The sequence below is a fragment of the Gallus gallus genome, chromosome 3, assembly GCF_016699485.2.
Source record: "Gallus gallus isolate bGalGal1 chromosome 3, bGalGal1.mat.broiler.GRCg7b, whole genome shotgun sequence".
Taxonomy (NCBI): domain Eukaryota; kingdom Metazoa; phylum Chordata; class Aves; order Galliformes; family Phasianidae; genus Gallus; species Gallus gallus.
In genome coordinates this window covers 8306043-8322881 of record NC_052534.1, presented here as the reverse complement: position 1 = coordinate 8322881, position 16839 = coordinate 8306043, and the positions used below count along the sequence as shown (strand labels likewise).

At 45.6% G+C, this 16839-nt stretch overlaps 1 protein-coding gene and 1 long non-coding RNA gene across 16 annotated transcripts; one reads left to right on the top strand and one right to left on the bottom strand.

Moving 5' to 3' along the window:
* Positions 1-1792: 1792 nt before the first annotated feature.
* On the bottom strand, positions 1793-3537 carry LOC101748272. Of its 2 annotated transcripts, none has more exons than XR_001464109.4 (2): positions 3432-3537; positions 1793-2829 (listed from the first exon to the last, which is right to left on the bottom strand). It is a non-coding gene; the product is annotated as an uncharacterized LOC101748272 (long non-coding RNA). The 2 variants fall into 2 exon arrangements; XR_005859061.2 differs by having other exon boundaries at positions 3473-3537.
* Positions 3538-3606: 69 nt separating this feature from the next.
* On the top strand, positions 3607-13572 carry YPEL5 (yippee like 5). 14 transcript variants are annotated; one of them, XM_046938729.1, is made up of 7 exons: positions 3607-3686; positions 5765-5996; positions 6103-6169; positions 6342-7025; positions 7877-8055; positions 10117-10289; positions 11443-13572. In XM_046938729.1, the coding sequence occupies exons 6-7, from the start codon at positions 10149-10151 to the stop codon at positions 11665-11667; spliced, it is 366 nt and encodes a 121-aa protein (XP_046794685.1). In that variant the 5' UTR covers positions 3607-3686; positions 5765-5996; positions 6103-6169; positions 6342-7025; positions 7877-8055; positions 10117-10148; the 3' UTR covers positions 11668-13572. The 14 variants fall into 14 exon arrangements, with proteins under 14 accessions (XP_046794685.1, XP_046794690.1, XP_046794687.1 ...); XM_046938734.1 differs by lacking the exon at positions 6342-7025 and having other exon boundaries at positions 6111-6169; XM_046938731.1 differs by having other exon boundaries at positions 6111-6169; positions 6342-8055.
* The last annotated feature ends 3267 nt before the right edge of the window (positions 13573-16839 follow it).

Below are 16839 nucleotides of genomic sequence, written 5' to 3'. Positions count from 1 at the left end.
TTCTTCTTGACTTAATTTGTTCTGCACTATCTAACGCTGGATCTCCCTGGTGTGAATCAGAATCTTTCCAAAATGTGCATGCTCTGGGGGACAAAAATCTGTAAGGGACCGACCGGGATATGGTAAGAAGTCTCTCTCTTGTAATTTCATCAGGCTTACACTCAAGATTCCACCAGGTCAAGGGCAGTACGCTTCCATGATTTAAGGTCATACTAAACTATAACAGTTGAATTAAAAAAAAAACAAACATGCCAAGAAATGCCAAGGTAAGTGCTGTACTGTAAGAAGTTCAAGCTGACCTGTTTCCATCATCCTCTTCCCACTTTAGCAGTGCTACTTTAACTTTAAAATGCAGTCAGGGCCCTGAGGGCGCCCAAGGGTGTTAACTTCTCTGAGCATCCTCACCCAGGGCCAGCACCCACACCATGTGCCTGGTGGCCTAGGGGCTGTATTTCATCTCTCCACTGCCACTTTGCTCAGTTCCTGCCTAAGCTATGCTGCAGGAGGGTCTGCTTTTAGCATGTCCTTTTGGGTAGGCCTTAGCATCCCTCTGCAAGTAGCCCTCCTCTTGGAGGACCCCATCAGGTGTTTGATGCAGCTAATGACCGGTTCTGGCTCTGTTTCCTTTCATTCCTGGATGGAGCCTGGGCCTGCTTTGGTGTTTGCAGCCTCTGGGGCAGCTAATGGATCCTGTCGCCACTATTTCTTTCAGTTAGCTATTTTCAGATCTGTGGGATTGCTTGTGCTGAGATTTCCCTTGGCTCCTGGTTTGTGTGCCCTTTGGGAACAGTGGCCTGCTGCTAATCCCTGACAAATATTTTGGAGGCAAGCTTGCCCTCATTTCTGTTAAGACAACAAGCTAGTAATCTTTGTAAGGGTGTCCAGCTATTTTTGGCACTTTATATTCACTCAAGGAGAGCTATCCATATGCACTTGCAGATATGGGCCCCATGAGGAATACGTCTACTTATAGCACACAGTTCCTCTTTCTATCTTAGGGTGGGGTTCACGTAAGATGACAGTCTTTATTTATTTAGTCTGCTAAAGGTTTCTTCAGCTCTATTTTCTCCTCATGTCTGGAGTTTGCTTTTTGAATGCTGTTGAGTTAGCAGAGGCGGGGAGTGGCAAGTAGTGTGTGAGCAAACATGGGCTATGCATTTGTCACCTCTCTTCATGGTGTGCATTATAAGCCTGACTGTGCTCTGAGCTGTACTAAAGCATGGGATGTGCTTGGACAGGCAGAGGAACAGATACCCTTATGCTGCATGTTTACAAGGAACCCTTAGTTTCACTAACTGGGCTGTAAAGTCTCTAGTTTGCTGTGCTGGTTACCTTCTCTCCTTGCAGTTATGTATGGTTAATGCATCTGAACACAAGAGGAACAGGCATAACATACCTGTGCAGGTATGCTGTCTTTCAGAATTTAGCACGAGGTGGATGCTGTTCTTTTCACATTGTGGCTTTCAAGGGCTAAAATTTAATAATTAGACTGGTTAGTTAGTCTAGTCTAATGAGCCTTTTCAATACACTCTGGATTTTAACAGGGCACCTATGAGAGTATTTTTGCTTTTTGCCTGTTAGAGATCTAAGAAGGAACAATTGCTTCATCTGGCCTCCCACGTTCCAGTCTGAGGCCGGACTATGAGCAAGCCCCTCTTTGCCTAAGCCTCTGTATGTGAGTGAGGTACCTGTAAGAGGCCTTTTAAAAACCTGTCAAAACACATTAATAATAAAAATTAGCTGTCACATTAGCAGATACCTAGAAGCTTGAGTAATAATGATGCAACAATGGTAATGGAACACTTTTTCATGCTTTGTTGGCAAATCACTTCTTTCTGTTTGCTCTGTTCCTGCTCCTTGTCCCCTTTAAAGCATGGCATATCCAAATCTTCCTTTGAAGCTTTTCTCTTTCAGTTCAGAGCCTGTGGTGCCTTCCACCTCATTCTGTGTTGGGTATGCCTGCCCCACATCAAGCTGTCATTGCTGCAGCTCAGCTCCGTGCTGAGATGCTGGCAGTGCTCTGACTGGAGTAACTCAGGCTACCTTTATAAATCCCCCTGCTAGTCCATCCCTGAGCTGGCCCTGTGCAAGGACAACTACATGGAAGCTGTTTCCTTTGACTTTAGCATGCTTGATAAATGACTGTGTGTAGTTATCTATGAACAAATGAGTATTAAATATAGAGTGGGGCTGTCTCATTTTCTTCAATGCCTAAAGCTATGCTTCCTGAACAGCAGGGTGGCACTGTTAGAAGACTGATGATAATACTGAATCAGGTTCAAGACCTTCGAGGGAATGCTGTGCTGTTGAGTGTAGCTGAAGAGACCCACTTAGATCTCTAGGACTAGTGAACAGAAAAGACAACCATCTTTCCTCACTCTCCTGGGAAATGACAAATGTAACAGACTGGTTTGATCTCTTCAAAGACGTGCAACTAAAAAGAATGCTATAGGAATCCATCTAGGCCTTGGGTGTGTGTATGTATACATACGCCAAAACTAGTAATTCCCACTGGTTATATCAAAAAACGGTGAAGCTGGGTAGCCATTAAAATGTATCCTATTGTATATGTGCTCTCAGCCTCCCTGCGTAGGGCTCTTTCTAGCCCAGTCTGTCATTGTTCTCATCCAGTTCTCACAAACAATAGCGACAGCTCTGACCATTTGATGAAGTCAACGTGCACTGGAGTAGGGGCTCTGCCTCAAAACCTTCATCTCCTTTCCTGGCAGATGGCTGTTCTGATGTGTTCGGGTGTGGATTCTGAGCATTTTCAGAAAAGGAGAGGTGGAGCGATCCCGTCCCTTGTCAAGGTCAAGCAGTTATGGGAACCTGTAAGCAGGAAGAAGAATTGCAAGAGATCGCAACCTGAAAGCTCTCCTTATTTCAGTAATCAGCCTCCCCTGTGGAAAACTGAAAAGGGTCTTCCAAGGCCAAAAAACAACACTGCAAGATCCCATCTTCGATGTGTTTGTATCCACACCCAATCTACTCGGCAGATGTGCTTTCGCTGCTGGCGAATGGCAGCGAGCACTGCTGGCTGCAGTAGTGGCTGGCCACGGGTTGAGTTTTTGCCCCTCTGTTGCTCTCCCTGACCTGAGATGTTCACAGCAATGCCTCTCCATCTCTGCAGGAGAGCTTTATGCATTGCCTGGCACGGAGCCTGCTGACTGCCCCTGCTCCTGGCATCTTAATAACTGCGCACGAATTCCAAGTCCCTCTTTGGACATCGAGTTCTTCCTCTGATGAGGCTCTTGGATGCTTTGGAATGTTATACTTAAGAATCTTTTAAAACTGGGGGTGACAGGATAACGAAACTAGCTCTGCCTTTACAGAGGGAATGGAAAGACCTCCTCATCTCTGATCCCTGTCAGTGACTCTGGAGAACGAGGAGGAATAATAGCTGTAACAACCCTCTCTCACGGTGAAATCACCTCACGCAATCATTAACGCTGAAGAAAACCCCTGCGCTCACGGCCCGCCCATCACCACAGCGCCGCTCCCTCACAGCGCGCAGGCGCCGCCCCCGGCCCAGGCCCCGCCGCGGGGGCGTGGCGCTGTGGATGGACGCGCCGGGAGGGGCGTAGCCATAAAGGAGGGGGCGTGGCCACACGGCAGAGCGTCGGAGCCGTGAGGGGAGGGGGAAGGAAGACACCGGGCACGGAGCCGCCGCCGCTCCCCTCCATCAGGTAACCGGGGCCGGGGGGCAGTGCCGCGAGCTGCTCGGGGAGGCCGGGGCGGGCGGCTCGAGGAGGCAGCGGCGGCGCTCAGTGAGGGCCCCGACTGAGCGGCACCGGCCCTGCCTGTTCCGCCACAAAGCACCGGGCCCCGTTCCCGGCCCTCCGGCCGGGGCCGGCACCGAGCATCTCCCCGCCGCGGCTACAACTTTCTGCCCGGCCCGGCCGCCGGTTTCACTTCTCTGCCTTCCGCGTCGGGGCGGCGGCGGCAACTTTCCGGGGCCGGTTCCTGCCCTTCGCCGCGTCGGCCGGCCCCTCTGCGGGGCGGGCGCGGCGGCGGGGCCTCGCGTCAGCTGTTCGCTCCGTTTGTTGTCAAGCTGCCTGCGCTGCCGGCAGCGCCCGGCGGCGGCGCCGGGGGCCGAACCGGCGGCGATTGGCTACGCGCCGTCACGTGACTCCGCGAGGCCCGGCCCGCCCCCGCGAGGGGCTTTGTGTGCGGCGGGGGCAACGGCCGCCGTGCGACGCCGAACCGCGCACGCGTGGGCTTCCCGCCGCCCCGCCATTTGCCCCCGAGGGCGCTGAGGGGAGCGGGGCTGGTGCGCGGAGGGTTCATCCGGCCGAGCCTGGCATCGCGTAGGTCTGCTGCGGATGTGGGGGGCTTAGCGTGTTTGGGAAGCGCTTTGTGACTCTGCGAAGCGCTCTGGTCAAGGAAATAAGAGAGTGTGAAGGCTGCCATTCACCTGTCCTGTGGGGCACCGCGCTGCCTTCGCCTCTGGCACGGGAGCAGCTGCAGGCGGGTCTGCGCACTGCGATGCCCTTAAGCCGTGCGCTGAGGGCGCTGCTGGTTCGGCTGTGTGCCTGTGGTCTCACACCATAAACATAAAGTCGCTGTAACGCGTCGGGCTCGTTCTGGATAGCCAAAGTCAGGTGATGCTTGTGACAAACTCAGTTTTTAAGCAGCACCCTTCCTCTACTTTTAGTCCTTCAGTATTGTTCAAACAGCATTTTGAAGCCTTCTGTCACCTGCTTTCACTTCTCCGGCCGTTGAAGTATTTAGCTTTGAGATAGCAGGTCGGATCCTTGATAGGTGGCTTTAATGCTGGTGATGAATAGGTTTCAGGCGTGGCCGGCGTAAATGGGAGGATGGAAGAAACTGCGCCTTAAAGTCCAGTTGAGAAGGCAACAACAACAGACCGGATTTGTCACCTGTCATCTGACAGACGAGCTGCACTTCTATAGATCTATATTTTTAGCTTTCCCTCTGCTGGTAGTCATCACAAGTTCAAGTAGTGTTGTCCAGGCTTAGGTCATTGGTTCGGGTTTGTTTACTATCATTTGACCTATGTTGAAATCTTGAGTTGCTCAGCTTTTGCTGAGTTATACAACCCCCTTAGGAAAGGCTTCTCTTGGAAAAAATACGTTGTAAAACGTGTAAATAAAATGCCTGTATGCTGTCTGTATTTAGTATCAAGGCTGTCTTCGTTTCTTAGCCTCTGCCTGCACTTAGGAATTTCATAGAGGGTGTGAGAATTTGCCTGCTGTAAAAGTAAACTTATTACAAAACCAAAAAAAAATACAGATTTCTAAAACATTTGAGGAATCAAGAGAGAAGGTAACCAGGAAACAAGGAGGCAGAAATTGTTACTAATTTTGTGTAGTGGGGAAGAAGCTTGGCCTGAGTCTGCTACCACTTGTAAAGTAATACAATATATGTTATCTGGCAAGAGTGTTGTGATGATGTAAGTTACTGTGGGGGAGACATTGGGGTATGGGGGCTGTGTTAGGAACCCATATGTGTGCCTCTGCTATCTGTAAACTTGAACCCAAATCCTCTCTTAGTGTTTGCATACAGCAGCATCATGTGTGTGAGCGTATTTAAGTGCAGGGTGTGCATGAGAAGCTTCCCTTTACCTGAACAAGCCAGTTTGCAGTAGGCAATTACACTGCTCTAACTAGCCCAAATGCAGTTTCATGGGCCAAGGCGCCTTGTGGTGGGTGGGTGCCACGCGCTGTATCTGGGCACAGGGTTCATTATGTTGCCAAAGCCTCTTGGATAGTTTGACTGTTAACTTCCTTGTATGGTTTTCTAGAGTCACGAGGCGGTTCTGATGAATGTAGCATACTGTTTGAGTTTGCTTCTCTTTGCTTCTGGCTACGCACGGTGCTTTCTGGTCACGAATTGTGCATATAGGCAGAGGCTGGAGGCTGTGCTCTGCTTGATTTAAGTCACAAAAGTCACGCTGGAGGACTGCCAAATCTCAGACCTGCTGGGAGACTGTTTTCAGATGCACCCTCGTGTGTGAGCAACAGAAACCTGAGAAGGTAAAGAACAGGTTTTATTTTTTCTCCCTTACCAAGCGATCCTTTGGTGTGCAGTGATGTGTAGCAGCGCTAAGTATCTTTTTTTCCTCTATTGTTCATCTTTGAGATGGGAAGAGGAAGCTTAAGGGCCTGTTCCTGAGATGAGAAAGATGAAGTTTAAGCATGGTTCCAGAGTAAGTACCTCTTCAGAAGGTTTTAATGTGCCTAGGGGAATGCATCATCATTCCTCAAGGAGGGTAGAGTGCTTGTTGGCTCACCATACAAAGGCAAACGATATTAGTTAGAGAAATGGAGAAAGAGGGGCTGTCACAGCTTGGTATAACTAGCAGCTGTTTTCTATTGCAGATCTGAGATGCGGTAGATGATGCTGAAGCAGCACTGAGGCTTCTGCAGTATCTGCAGTCCAGTGTGTGCCTGCTGGCTCCCCTAAACACACACGGCCCCGTGTCTTCAAGAGTTGCACTCTGAGATGAGAGAACACTGACTTAATTTTAAAAATGTTAATAAAAAACTCTTTCCCTTCTTTATTGTTTATGAAGGCATACAGATAAGGTACTACAAATACCGGCCACATAGTGCTTCCAGTGTTTGGAGCTCTGCGTGCACACAGTGGTGAAATTTCAGTTGTCAAATGTCAGCTCTTTGACAGCTGTTGCTCAGTGTTGTCAAAATCAACACTTAAAGACAGGTGGAAGTGTGGGAGCACTCTGCAATAGGAATGCATACAGCACGCAGCCACGGCGCTCGTGTTTCCTGTCTGTCCATGCACTTACTGGGAGAAGCATGCAGGCAGGAAATGTTTTATGTTATGACTAAGGATATGTATCGAGGTTTGTACCATCACAGCAGTGCGCTGGCAGCAAGCCTTACTAGCTGGGTAAGGCTGTCTATCACTCTGAGTCGTCTTCTAAAGGTGCTTTCAAGGGTGCAGGCTGGTGGTGGTGTTCTGAGTGCTGACTTAGGGCACTAAACGTGAGTGCTGTCACTTCACAGAAATACCCGCCTCTTTCAATTGTGTGGATTTGACAGGTACTAATGGGATATAAAGTAATTAAGTGCACCGCTTTTATTTGGGATCCATTAATGTAATCTTATGACTTGTCTTTGGTCATTTGTATGAGGTCATACAGTAGTGTTGCTTTCTGAGGTTGTAAACGGCAATGGAAATTGGTGAGCTCTGCACTAATGGATGTTATTCCCCCCATCTGTAAAACGGATGAATGGGTCTAAGTGCACTTGTTCTGTGTTTGCTCTTCCCCTGGCTGCAGGACCTCAAGTTTTAATGTTTCTTCATTCTTGGTTGTTTCCTTTAAGAGAGCCTTCCACTGCCTAGAGTGATTTTTTTTTCCCCCCAAATCATTAATGTATGTATAATCCTAAATAGATGCCGACACCTTTCGTATGGAAAGTGAATACTATAGGAAAAAGAAAATCACACTTCTCTTGGCTGACTTTGTACACAGCTTGTATATAAGGTGTATGAGTCCCGGTGCCATTTTCAATAGGATTCCACATGCCCTATTTCCGTTTTCCCTACTGAAAATTGCTTTGCTTTGGTCAGCTGTGCTGCTGCTGTTTTCTCCAGTGTGGAGAGAGGAGATGCCACAGAGTTCAGGAGCTTTACATAAGGGGAGAGCAGCATATGCATCGTGTACCACCTTTGCTGGTGTTACAAGTGAATACTGTCATATGCTATATATATGTACATACTGCCATGGAGAAAATGTGGGGGGAATAAGCCTGAATTAAAATTCTCTTCTCTAAATTATATGGGAGGGAGAAGTGGTTCCTTGTTAGTTCTCTTTAAAAGTTCATGATCAAATGCAGCATTGGAGACTGCCTCACAAGCAGTCATTTTCTAACTTTTCTACCTCTTACAGCTGTGAGCAGTAATGCAGAGAGGAATGCAAGGTGACCAGTCTTCAGCTGGATCCTTATCAGGTTGCTGAGATTCAGCAGGAATTCCCTCAGCCTTGTGCCACCACAGAGTACATCTTTGTCCTTCTGTTAGGATCCATGTCCCACCAGAAGCTTCTTCACCATTTCATTTCTTAATGAGGTATCTTTCAGCTGCTTGCAGCCGTTACCCTAGGAAAAAAGCACCTCTTTGGATGCTGATTCCACTTCCGCAGGAGCTTCTGATGGACTAATTATTTTTTAATCCACAACAAAGTCAGCAAAGAAATAATGGTATCCAGAATTGGTAGGAATGGTAGGTGGAGTTAGGCCAAGTGCCTGATGGGCTTATCTGTCATAGTTGCTCTGACTGCTTGCGTTTGTGGTTTCCTCTGGCTGGAGACTTTGATAATCAGTTATGCTTATTGTCTGTTGATTTTGAACCCTGCTGTCACAGTTCAAAGTAATGGTTTTCTCTCCCTTGCTATGGAAGATAAAGGCATGTTAGAAAAGCTTGATACTTCACTAAATGGAAGGCAAATACTGTGTTTGAAGGGGAGTCACAAGGAGTTGCATCGCTACATTCACAAGGGCCTCTAAAATGTTTTATGGAGCTTAAAACCTGTTACATTTGTTCTTCTAAGAAGAGCAGTGGGCACTGTATCACCCATAAAGGAAAGTGTCATTCCATTGCTTTGAATGTTCATGTATCCTTCAGATGATATATGGGATGCTATGTTATCATAGAAGGGCCTGGGTTGAAAAGGACCACAATGCTCATCTCGTTCCAACCCCCTGCTATGTGCAGGGTCACCAACCAGCAGACCAGGCTGCCCAGAGCCACACCCAGCCTGGCCTTGAATGCCTCCAGGGATGGGGCATCCACAGCCTCCTTGGGCAACCTGTTCAGTGCGTCACCACCCTCTGGGTGAAAAACTTCCTCCTAATATCTAACCTAAATCTCCCCTGTCTCAGTTAAAACCCTTGTCCTATAACTATCCGCCCTCATAAACAGCCATCCCCCCTCCTTCAATGCTAACCCCTTAAACTTGAGATAGATTTAGTTTAGGTATTTGTGCTTCCTGGGGCGTATGGCATAAAATACTCAACTTGATGGGTACATCTGATGAATTTCCTAATAAACAGCACGTTGTTTCCTGCTCTGAAATGTAAAACCCCAATGGTGTTCGTATTGCAGTGTGTCAGATTCACTTACTGTTTTTTTTATGCACGGCCATACAAAGCCCTGTTTTCTGAAGCAGAGGTGGAGGCATATTTCACTTGTTTGGTCCTTAAACTTTTATGCAATTGAAAAGAAAATAACATCTTCAATTAGTCCCCTTTATTGTGTTATCTCATCCTCCGTTATTTGAGTTTTTGACTGCCTGATAAGTTGCCAAGATGCTTTAATTTTCACTGCCTACAAAGGTCTGCAAATCTGTGTTACTCACTTTCTAAGCTCTTTCTCTGATCGGAGGAGTTGCTCACATATTTTAGGGATGATGTTTTGGAAAGCGCTTGGGTAAATGGCAGTGTTTTGTGTTTAGATTAGACTGCTTTAAATGTTTGTTCCTAAAGCTGCCTGGTGTGAAGGCTGAGGTGGCTGATAACGGTAAGTACAGGAGCCCAGTCTGCTCCAGCAGGAGACAGAAACCTCCTGGATGGTGGTAGTGTGTGGCTGCATGTGACAAATATGCAAAGCATAGGAGAAATGTATTTATAAAAGGTGGGGGGGGGGGGTGGTGTGATTTGGGATGATCACACTATAATTGTTTTGGTGACTCAACGTCCTTGTCTGTGCTTCATTTCCAGTGCTGACTAAGGTGGGTGAGTAGTTGAGAGCGTGTACAGGAATGGAATTTCAGCGTCATATTTGAGGAAAAGAAAGCAGGGAAAAAGTAGAAGCTTTTTGTTTTAAGAACTGTATGGTCCAGTGGGGGACTGGGCTGCAAACATCTGCACTGTATCAAAGGGTTTTGGTTCATATTTCCCTTATTTAATGTAATTTGTATCTGTGTGTGCCATCTTACTGCTAAGATGGTGACTTCTAGAGAAGAGATGATCGTTTTGGTTCAGTTTGATGTTTCTTAACGTGGGGAGGAAGGATGGAGGCAGTCTGTAGTTCTGATGTGCAGAACGTTCAGCAGCGTGTGTGGGACTTCTTTTTATTTTGTTTGCTGCAATGCTTTCTTTAAAAGTACGTGATCTTTCTTCTTCCTTTCAGGTCCTGACTATTAACTTACATAAGCTCTAAAAATGGGAAGAATTTTTCTGGATCACATTGGCGGCACTCGCCTGTTCTCCTGTGCAAACTGTGACACCATTCTGACCAATCGTTCGGAGCTCATCTCCACTCGCTTTACAGGGGCCACGGGGAGAGCCTTTCTTTTTAACAAGGTTGGTAAGAAGCTGAGGGTGAACTGTTTGCTGTAGAAAAATGACTGTCTGGGAAATGAATCTGCCATCAGGCTTAATGGCTAGCTATCTAAATCAGTTTGCCTTAGAAACAGGATTGTGAATACATGTGGCTTTGTGCCAAAAGTTCTGTAATGTGAAGCTGAAACTCACTGTAAGAGTATCTTTTGTCTACTAGAGTTTCACAGGCGTTTGGTCCTTTATTTCGTTTAAAAGAAAACAAATGTAGATTATAATTTAAGTGCACCTCACTGGAAAAGTTTGAGTTTTGTATTTGAATATTTTTGCAGTCAGGAGCCTTACGTCTCCTAGTGATAGGACAAGGGGGAGCGGTTTCAAATGAAAGGAAGGGAGATTTAGATTAGATGTCAGGGGGAAGTTTTTTACTGAGTCATCGGTGAGGTGCTGGAACAGACTGCTCAGAGATGCTGTGGATGCCCCAGCCTTGGAGGTGTTCAAGGCCAGGTTGGGTGGAGCTCTGGGTAACCTGCTTTAGTACTTGCTCTAGCAACTGGCAGCCCTGCCTGTGGCAGGAGGATGGAACTTGATGATCCTTGGGGCCCCTTCCAACCGCAGCCATTCTATGATCTAAAGCAGAGGGAGCCGGTACAATCAGGTAGAGCAATCACACCTAGATAGTGTGCACACGAAAAAGTATAGTGTGTCTATATCCTCAGCCAAAGAGCCTTCCTTTTTCTTAGATAACTATTTCAAAAGCATCCCAAGATTTTTAAGAAGCACAACTTACTATTTTAATTCTGATTTGTGGAAGTAAGTGGTGACATCAGTTACTACAAATAGGGTAGATGTAGGACAAGTGGTTCAGTCTCGGTTAGTTGAGTTCACTCGGGCCCTCTCACCCAAAGCTGAACGTGGTACTCTGCGCTCATGTCCTCCTTAGGAAAGAATTTTGTGCCTCTCAGTTGAACAGTGGTGGTTGTACACCCTTGAGAAATACATCTTCAAAAGCATTACCTCTTCTAGGCAGAGATCTTCAGGGCTGCAGACTATTACACTTGAGCTTTCGAGTGCCACAAACTCTTTACTTTTAAAGCACTGAGAGTCGTGCCTGTTGTTTTCAAGCTTCTCTCCAGGCAGACTAATTCTTCTATTATTCTCTGTACATTCGTATCAGGTGGTAAATCTGCAGTACAGTGAAGTTCAGGATCGGGTCATGCTCACTGGCCGCCACATGGTTCGAGACGTGAGCTGCAAGAACTGCAACAGCAAACTGGGCTGGATCTATGAATTTGCCACTGAAGACAGCCAGCGCTACAAGGAAGGCCGTGTTATCCTGGAAAGAGCTTTGGTCCGAGAGAGCGAAGGATTTGAGGAGCACGTTCCATCTGACAATTCCTGAAGAGGCTTGAATCTTCCGTCAGGTTCTCTTCATTTGAAACTTAAAGTAATAAAATCAACAAAAAAAAATCTGCTTACATACACTGTCACCTTAGCATCAGAGTCGGATTCATGGACTACAGAGTGGGAAAGATTGTGAGAGTATTTCAGATGGAACCTTCCTTTCTTTGTTCCTTTATATTTTACTTTCCCTCCAGCAGCTGTTTGTAGAAAGATTGTTTTGCAGTTGCTGTAAGTTTTTCTCTTGCATTTCCATCTGTTAGACCTGAGACAGTATCTGCAGATACAGTGAGCTAAAAGGAAAACGGTGGGAGAATTTTTCTTTTGTTAGAGAGAGATCAATGGTCGTTTTTTGGTTGTTTTTTTTTTAGTTTGCACAAACTGATGTCAGCGTCAAGTTATTTTAAAATTACAGGTGTTTTTTTTAAAGCATATTCCAATTTTTGGCATAAGATTTTAGCTACTTTTTTTTTTCCTACTCAATCTTTTCACCTGATTTGCTGGCTAAAATAAAGAGATCCGAATTTGTGCCGAGTGCTAAAGGTTCAGTGTTGGTACAGCTTGGGCTGGCCCTTGTGCCATATTCTTGTTGAGGTTGATTGGTAGCACAGAGCCCATTATTTCTCGTCGTTCTTGACCCAAAGATGTCACCATTCCGTGTTTATTTGTGAAGTCCCAGTCACCATAAGCTGGTGTTGATTGGAAACTCTTCTTGAAATAGGGCAAAACTGCTTGGCTTTTTTTTTTTTTAATTTTAACAGAGGTAACTTATACCCATCACAATAATAAAATAGTAGTTGTCTGTTTAGTCTTGCGTTGCTTACAAAAGGAAAGCTGTGTTTGTAATGATAAGCATCCACTGAGAAACTCCTGTCGTTTCGGCTGTAAACTTTCTGTTTCTCTACTAATATCATTAAGTAGATGGGCGATTGCAAACCTTAATTCTTCAAGTGGCTTTCTTCAAACCCAGAACTTCCTATGTTCAACACAGCTGCTGTGTAAAAGGAGAGGACTGCCAGCATGTTTGTTCATGCATCCAGTTATACAATCTGCATCTTGTGAAAAGATTAACTGAACAGCTTGTTTTCAAATGCCGCTTCTGGTGTTGAAACTCTTTCAACTTAGTTGAACTTTTACATTGTGGTGTTCACGTTTTTATCTTTCTGGGCAGCAGTACGTGTCGCCTAGTAGTACCTAGTGACTTGGGTTCCTGCTTTCTTGTAGAGGTAAGCTCTGTTTAAAACAGTGATCTTGCTCGTCTGGTAGCAAAAATGCTCTTCGCTGACTTAGCTCAAGGGTGCCCAAACACTTTCATTGTCTTAAGCCATAAGTTGAGATCTCAAGGGCTGCAATTATTCTGAATGTTAGATACGTATGATTCATTATCAAAAATGTCTTTATTTTTTTTTCATATTGGATAAATTGTGGTCAAGGTGAAATAGATTACCCAGAGGTGTACAAGGGGAAACAAATAGATCCGGTGTCTTACCTTTCAGAGTAAATTCTTCACTGGCTGCAGCTCCATATCTGAAACTAAAATGTGGAGGCTGACGATGCGGAGTATTTTCCTTAATTTTTTTTGGGGGGGGGGGTTGCTTAGTGGCAATTTGGACACCCCTGACTTGAATTTGCTGCCTACTTGATGTAAAAGTAGCTTTATTATAGAAATGTTATATAGAAGGAAGACAGAGTAGATCACATACCAGAGCTGTGCTTGAATCAAGCTGCTTAAACAGTAGTGTACTTGTGCCTCAAATCAGTTTTTGCACTGAGTACAGTAGTACCCCATTATCTTGGGTTTTTTTCTGTCTTTCACAAACCCCAGAAGTCCCATTAGCATGGTTCTCTGCAGTACTTTTCTTGTACTTCTGACATTACAGTACAATAAAGTATGTTTTGTCCTGAATTGGTATTTGCTATTCTTTTTCACTTGTTTTATTTTCACAGTCTGTCAAATGAATGTTATAACCTGTCTTCATTTCCCTCGGTTAAATAATTGAGCATGGTGATAAGCTGTAGATGAGCATCTCTCTGAATGGGTGGCAAAAGAGCATATGGTTGGGTTTTGGAAGTGCTAAGTAGTGCTTCAAGCATATTATTTGGGCTCTAGAAAGCCTTCCATTTATTCCTGTTAAAGAAAAAAATACAAGAAATGTATCATTCGGTGGAATTCTGGATGGTGGCCTTCTGTTTCTGTCTTTGGAAAGACAGCAAGTTAAGCAGAAGTCCAACTTCTGCAAGAAATGTGGAGCTTTCGTTTACTAAATGGCTTAGGAATTGAATAATTGGATATCTGTGTATCTGGAATTGTTTGTGCATGTGTGCAGTGTTAGGGCAAAGCTTTCTGTGTTAGCAGCTGGTCAAATTCAGAGACTAGCTGAAGAAGCAAGGTGAGAAGTCATTACAGTGGTGCAATGCAACCTAGGGCTTATTCAAATTTAGAACAAGGCTTCTTCACTTTGGTGCAGTGTTAAACTAAGATGTTCAAGATTACTTTTCCCAAAGTCTATGGTACGAAGAATACAGTAGAGGCGAACTCATTAAAACATAGGAGACTTGAATGCACTGCAGTGTTAAAATGGAATCCGAGTGGCTTTGGATTGCTCTCCACCGCTGTGCTGTTCCCCTCTGTGTCACCTGGATGGCTCCGGGATCGTTTCCCCTCACATTCTGATACCTCCTCCTTGAGATGCTTAGTGTGTGAGTGCAGGTAACTTACTTACAGGGGACAGGGTGATCAGTCACAGCAGGGCTAGCAACAGTGGAGACACTGCTGTTTGTTTTTGGTTGTTATTTTGTAATAGGTCATTAGCCTTATATTGCCACATAAGGGATGGTGACAGAACACCGTAACCTGTGTTCCTTTTTTGGTGTAAGGTGTAAGAAATAAGGGGAGAATCTGGTCTTTGCCTGCTTGTTTTCTAGTTGTTCACTGTGATGGGGTTGTTACTTAATGGGTTTCTGTACTGCTGGTAATGCTGCTGGCAGCCTAGCACCGCCTTTTGCTCAGTAAGGACCCTTCTGGAAGGATAAAAGAGGAAGGAAAATGTTAGCATTTGGGATTCAGGGAAAGTGAACCTTGGGCATTGTAGAGATCCTAAGGTCCCCTAAGAAATAGCGAATGATGCTGAATTTAGGTTCTGTTTCTCTTCAGACCTCACTGGATGTCCTCACTGTAGGACCCTCCTAACAGGAAGGGCAGAAGAACCAGAGTGAAGTTCCTGGCCTTTGCGTTTGGGTGAACGGAGCTTCAAAGCAGGCTGTTTTTGTTCTTATTATCTGAAGCATTCAAATGCTATCAGAAATATGCATTCCTTACAGAAGCAAAAGAGAAGGAACAAACTATGGTATTTATTTGCAGTTCCTAAGTATGCGACAGGGTCAGATAGGTGGGGCAGAGAGGTCCTTAGACCTTATGTTCTGACTCAGTCTAAGAGAGATGTGTGCTTGCCTAGCATCAAGATACACTGATGTTCATTTCTAGAACTTGCTGAAATTTACACCAGGGATTTTTGCTTTATCCCTTTGAAAGCATTTGATTTGACTGTTGCAAACATCTACAAGTGTGAATCTCCAGCGATCTCTGCACCTTCCTTGCAGAACAAGCACAGTGGGCAAGTGCCTGCTTTTGCCAATGATAAGACTCAATTCTGGTGTCACTATACCACTATAACAGATCAGTCGCTTCGTTTCAGGAGGGATCAATGCGTTGTCTATCTCATGTCTGCCCGCTGAGGAAGCGTTCACTTAGTGATGTGCTCAATCAGCCTCTGCTCTTGGGATGAGGTTTCTTAATGTGATTTCTACTGTAGCCAAAAGTACATCAGAGAGCGATGATTTAGGTCGCAAAAGTAGAACACTCCAAATGCCAGCTTTCCAATGGGCCGGGCAGCATATGGTTACCCTGTCCCTGCATCTGAGATAGACTATTTTAAGACATAATAGCCCATCCCAAGCTAGATTTCCAGGAAAAGAAATGTCAGTGCAAGTAATGCTGGGTAAAATTATAAACAGCTGAAAACAGGGTTGTATACAGAAAAATGCCAAGCAGACTTAATGTTGTAGTCACTCTGTGCATAGATCTTTCAGTTTGCAGGAAAGATGGGATGAGCCCAGCTGCCACCAAGAGCACCCGTTTGGGCGGAGGGATGGAAGACTGCATAAACAAGGAGTCCTCGTCTGACATTTCACCTCGTTGTTTTGAAACTGAGCTTGGAGGTCTGTAAGATGAATGTGGAAGTGTTTCTGTCACTCCCTTAACAGGTACAATACTTCTGACTACTCCGTGCTTTGAGTCTTTGATTACCAACACCAGCTTACCTTTAGCAAAATCCTAAGCTGACCCAGTGCAGCCGGCGGGGTGTGATGGAGGTGACAGAATTAATTTTCAGGAGAAGCAAACAAGGACCCCTGCACAGAGATGTTGGTTTTATTTTCCTCTCTCGCCCTAAAATTAATAGAAAAAGAGATGGCTGCAGCTGAGCACTGCCGTATGCATCCACGGGTGGTGGACTGCCTTGCATACTCCCTTCACTGCCTCTTTTATAAAGGGGCGTTTTGCTCTTCTCTGATACCTGATGTGTCCAGATTGCAGGAAGGAATGACAGCCACTGATCTCACTTCTACTTCGTGCATGGCTTTGGTCACATGTCCATAAAGAGTAAATCCAATTTCTCTGCAGAGCACTGATGTTCCACCCATCAGCTCCATGTTTAAGATGCTTGTTGTCAAGGACATGCCGTTGCCTTCCCTTCTGAGTATAGTTCTGTGAGCTGACCCTTACAGTGTAGTGTGGGCTGGCAGTGAGCTGAGTTCCCATTCTGGGAGCAGCTACACCCCACCCATCTGCATTAGCCCTGAGCTGCAGTGTACTGATTGCAATAGTCAGTGGCTGTGTTTGGAAAGTGCTCGTGGATGGGTGCATGTTGCGTGCAGAATGTTAAAAACCCTGTGCTTTAATGGGGAGCTCTTTTCTGACAGCACAACGAGACTCCTTAGTTGTTTCAAGATGCAAGGATGAGTGCTTGTGACTGTCTGGAAGGACAGTCTGTGGCTGCCCTGTTGCACTTGGGCTGCAGACTGACATCTTTGGGGTAAAGCATGCTTGTGCCACTTCAGCTTGTGTTTGTTTCCTTCTGAAACAGAATTTGAGTCAAGCTCTTCTCAAAGCTAC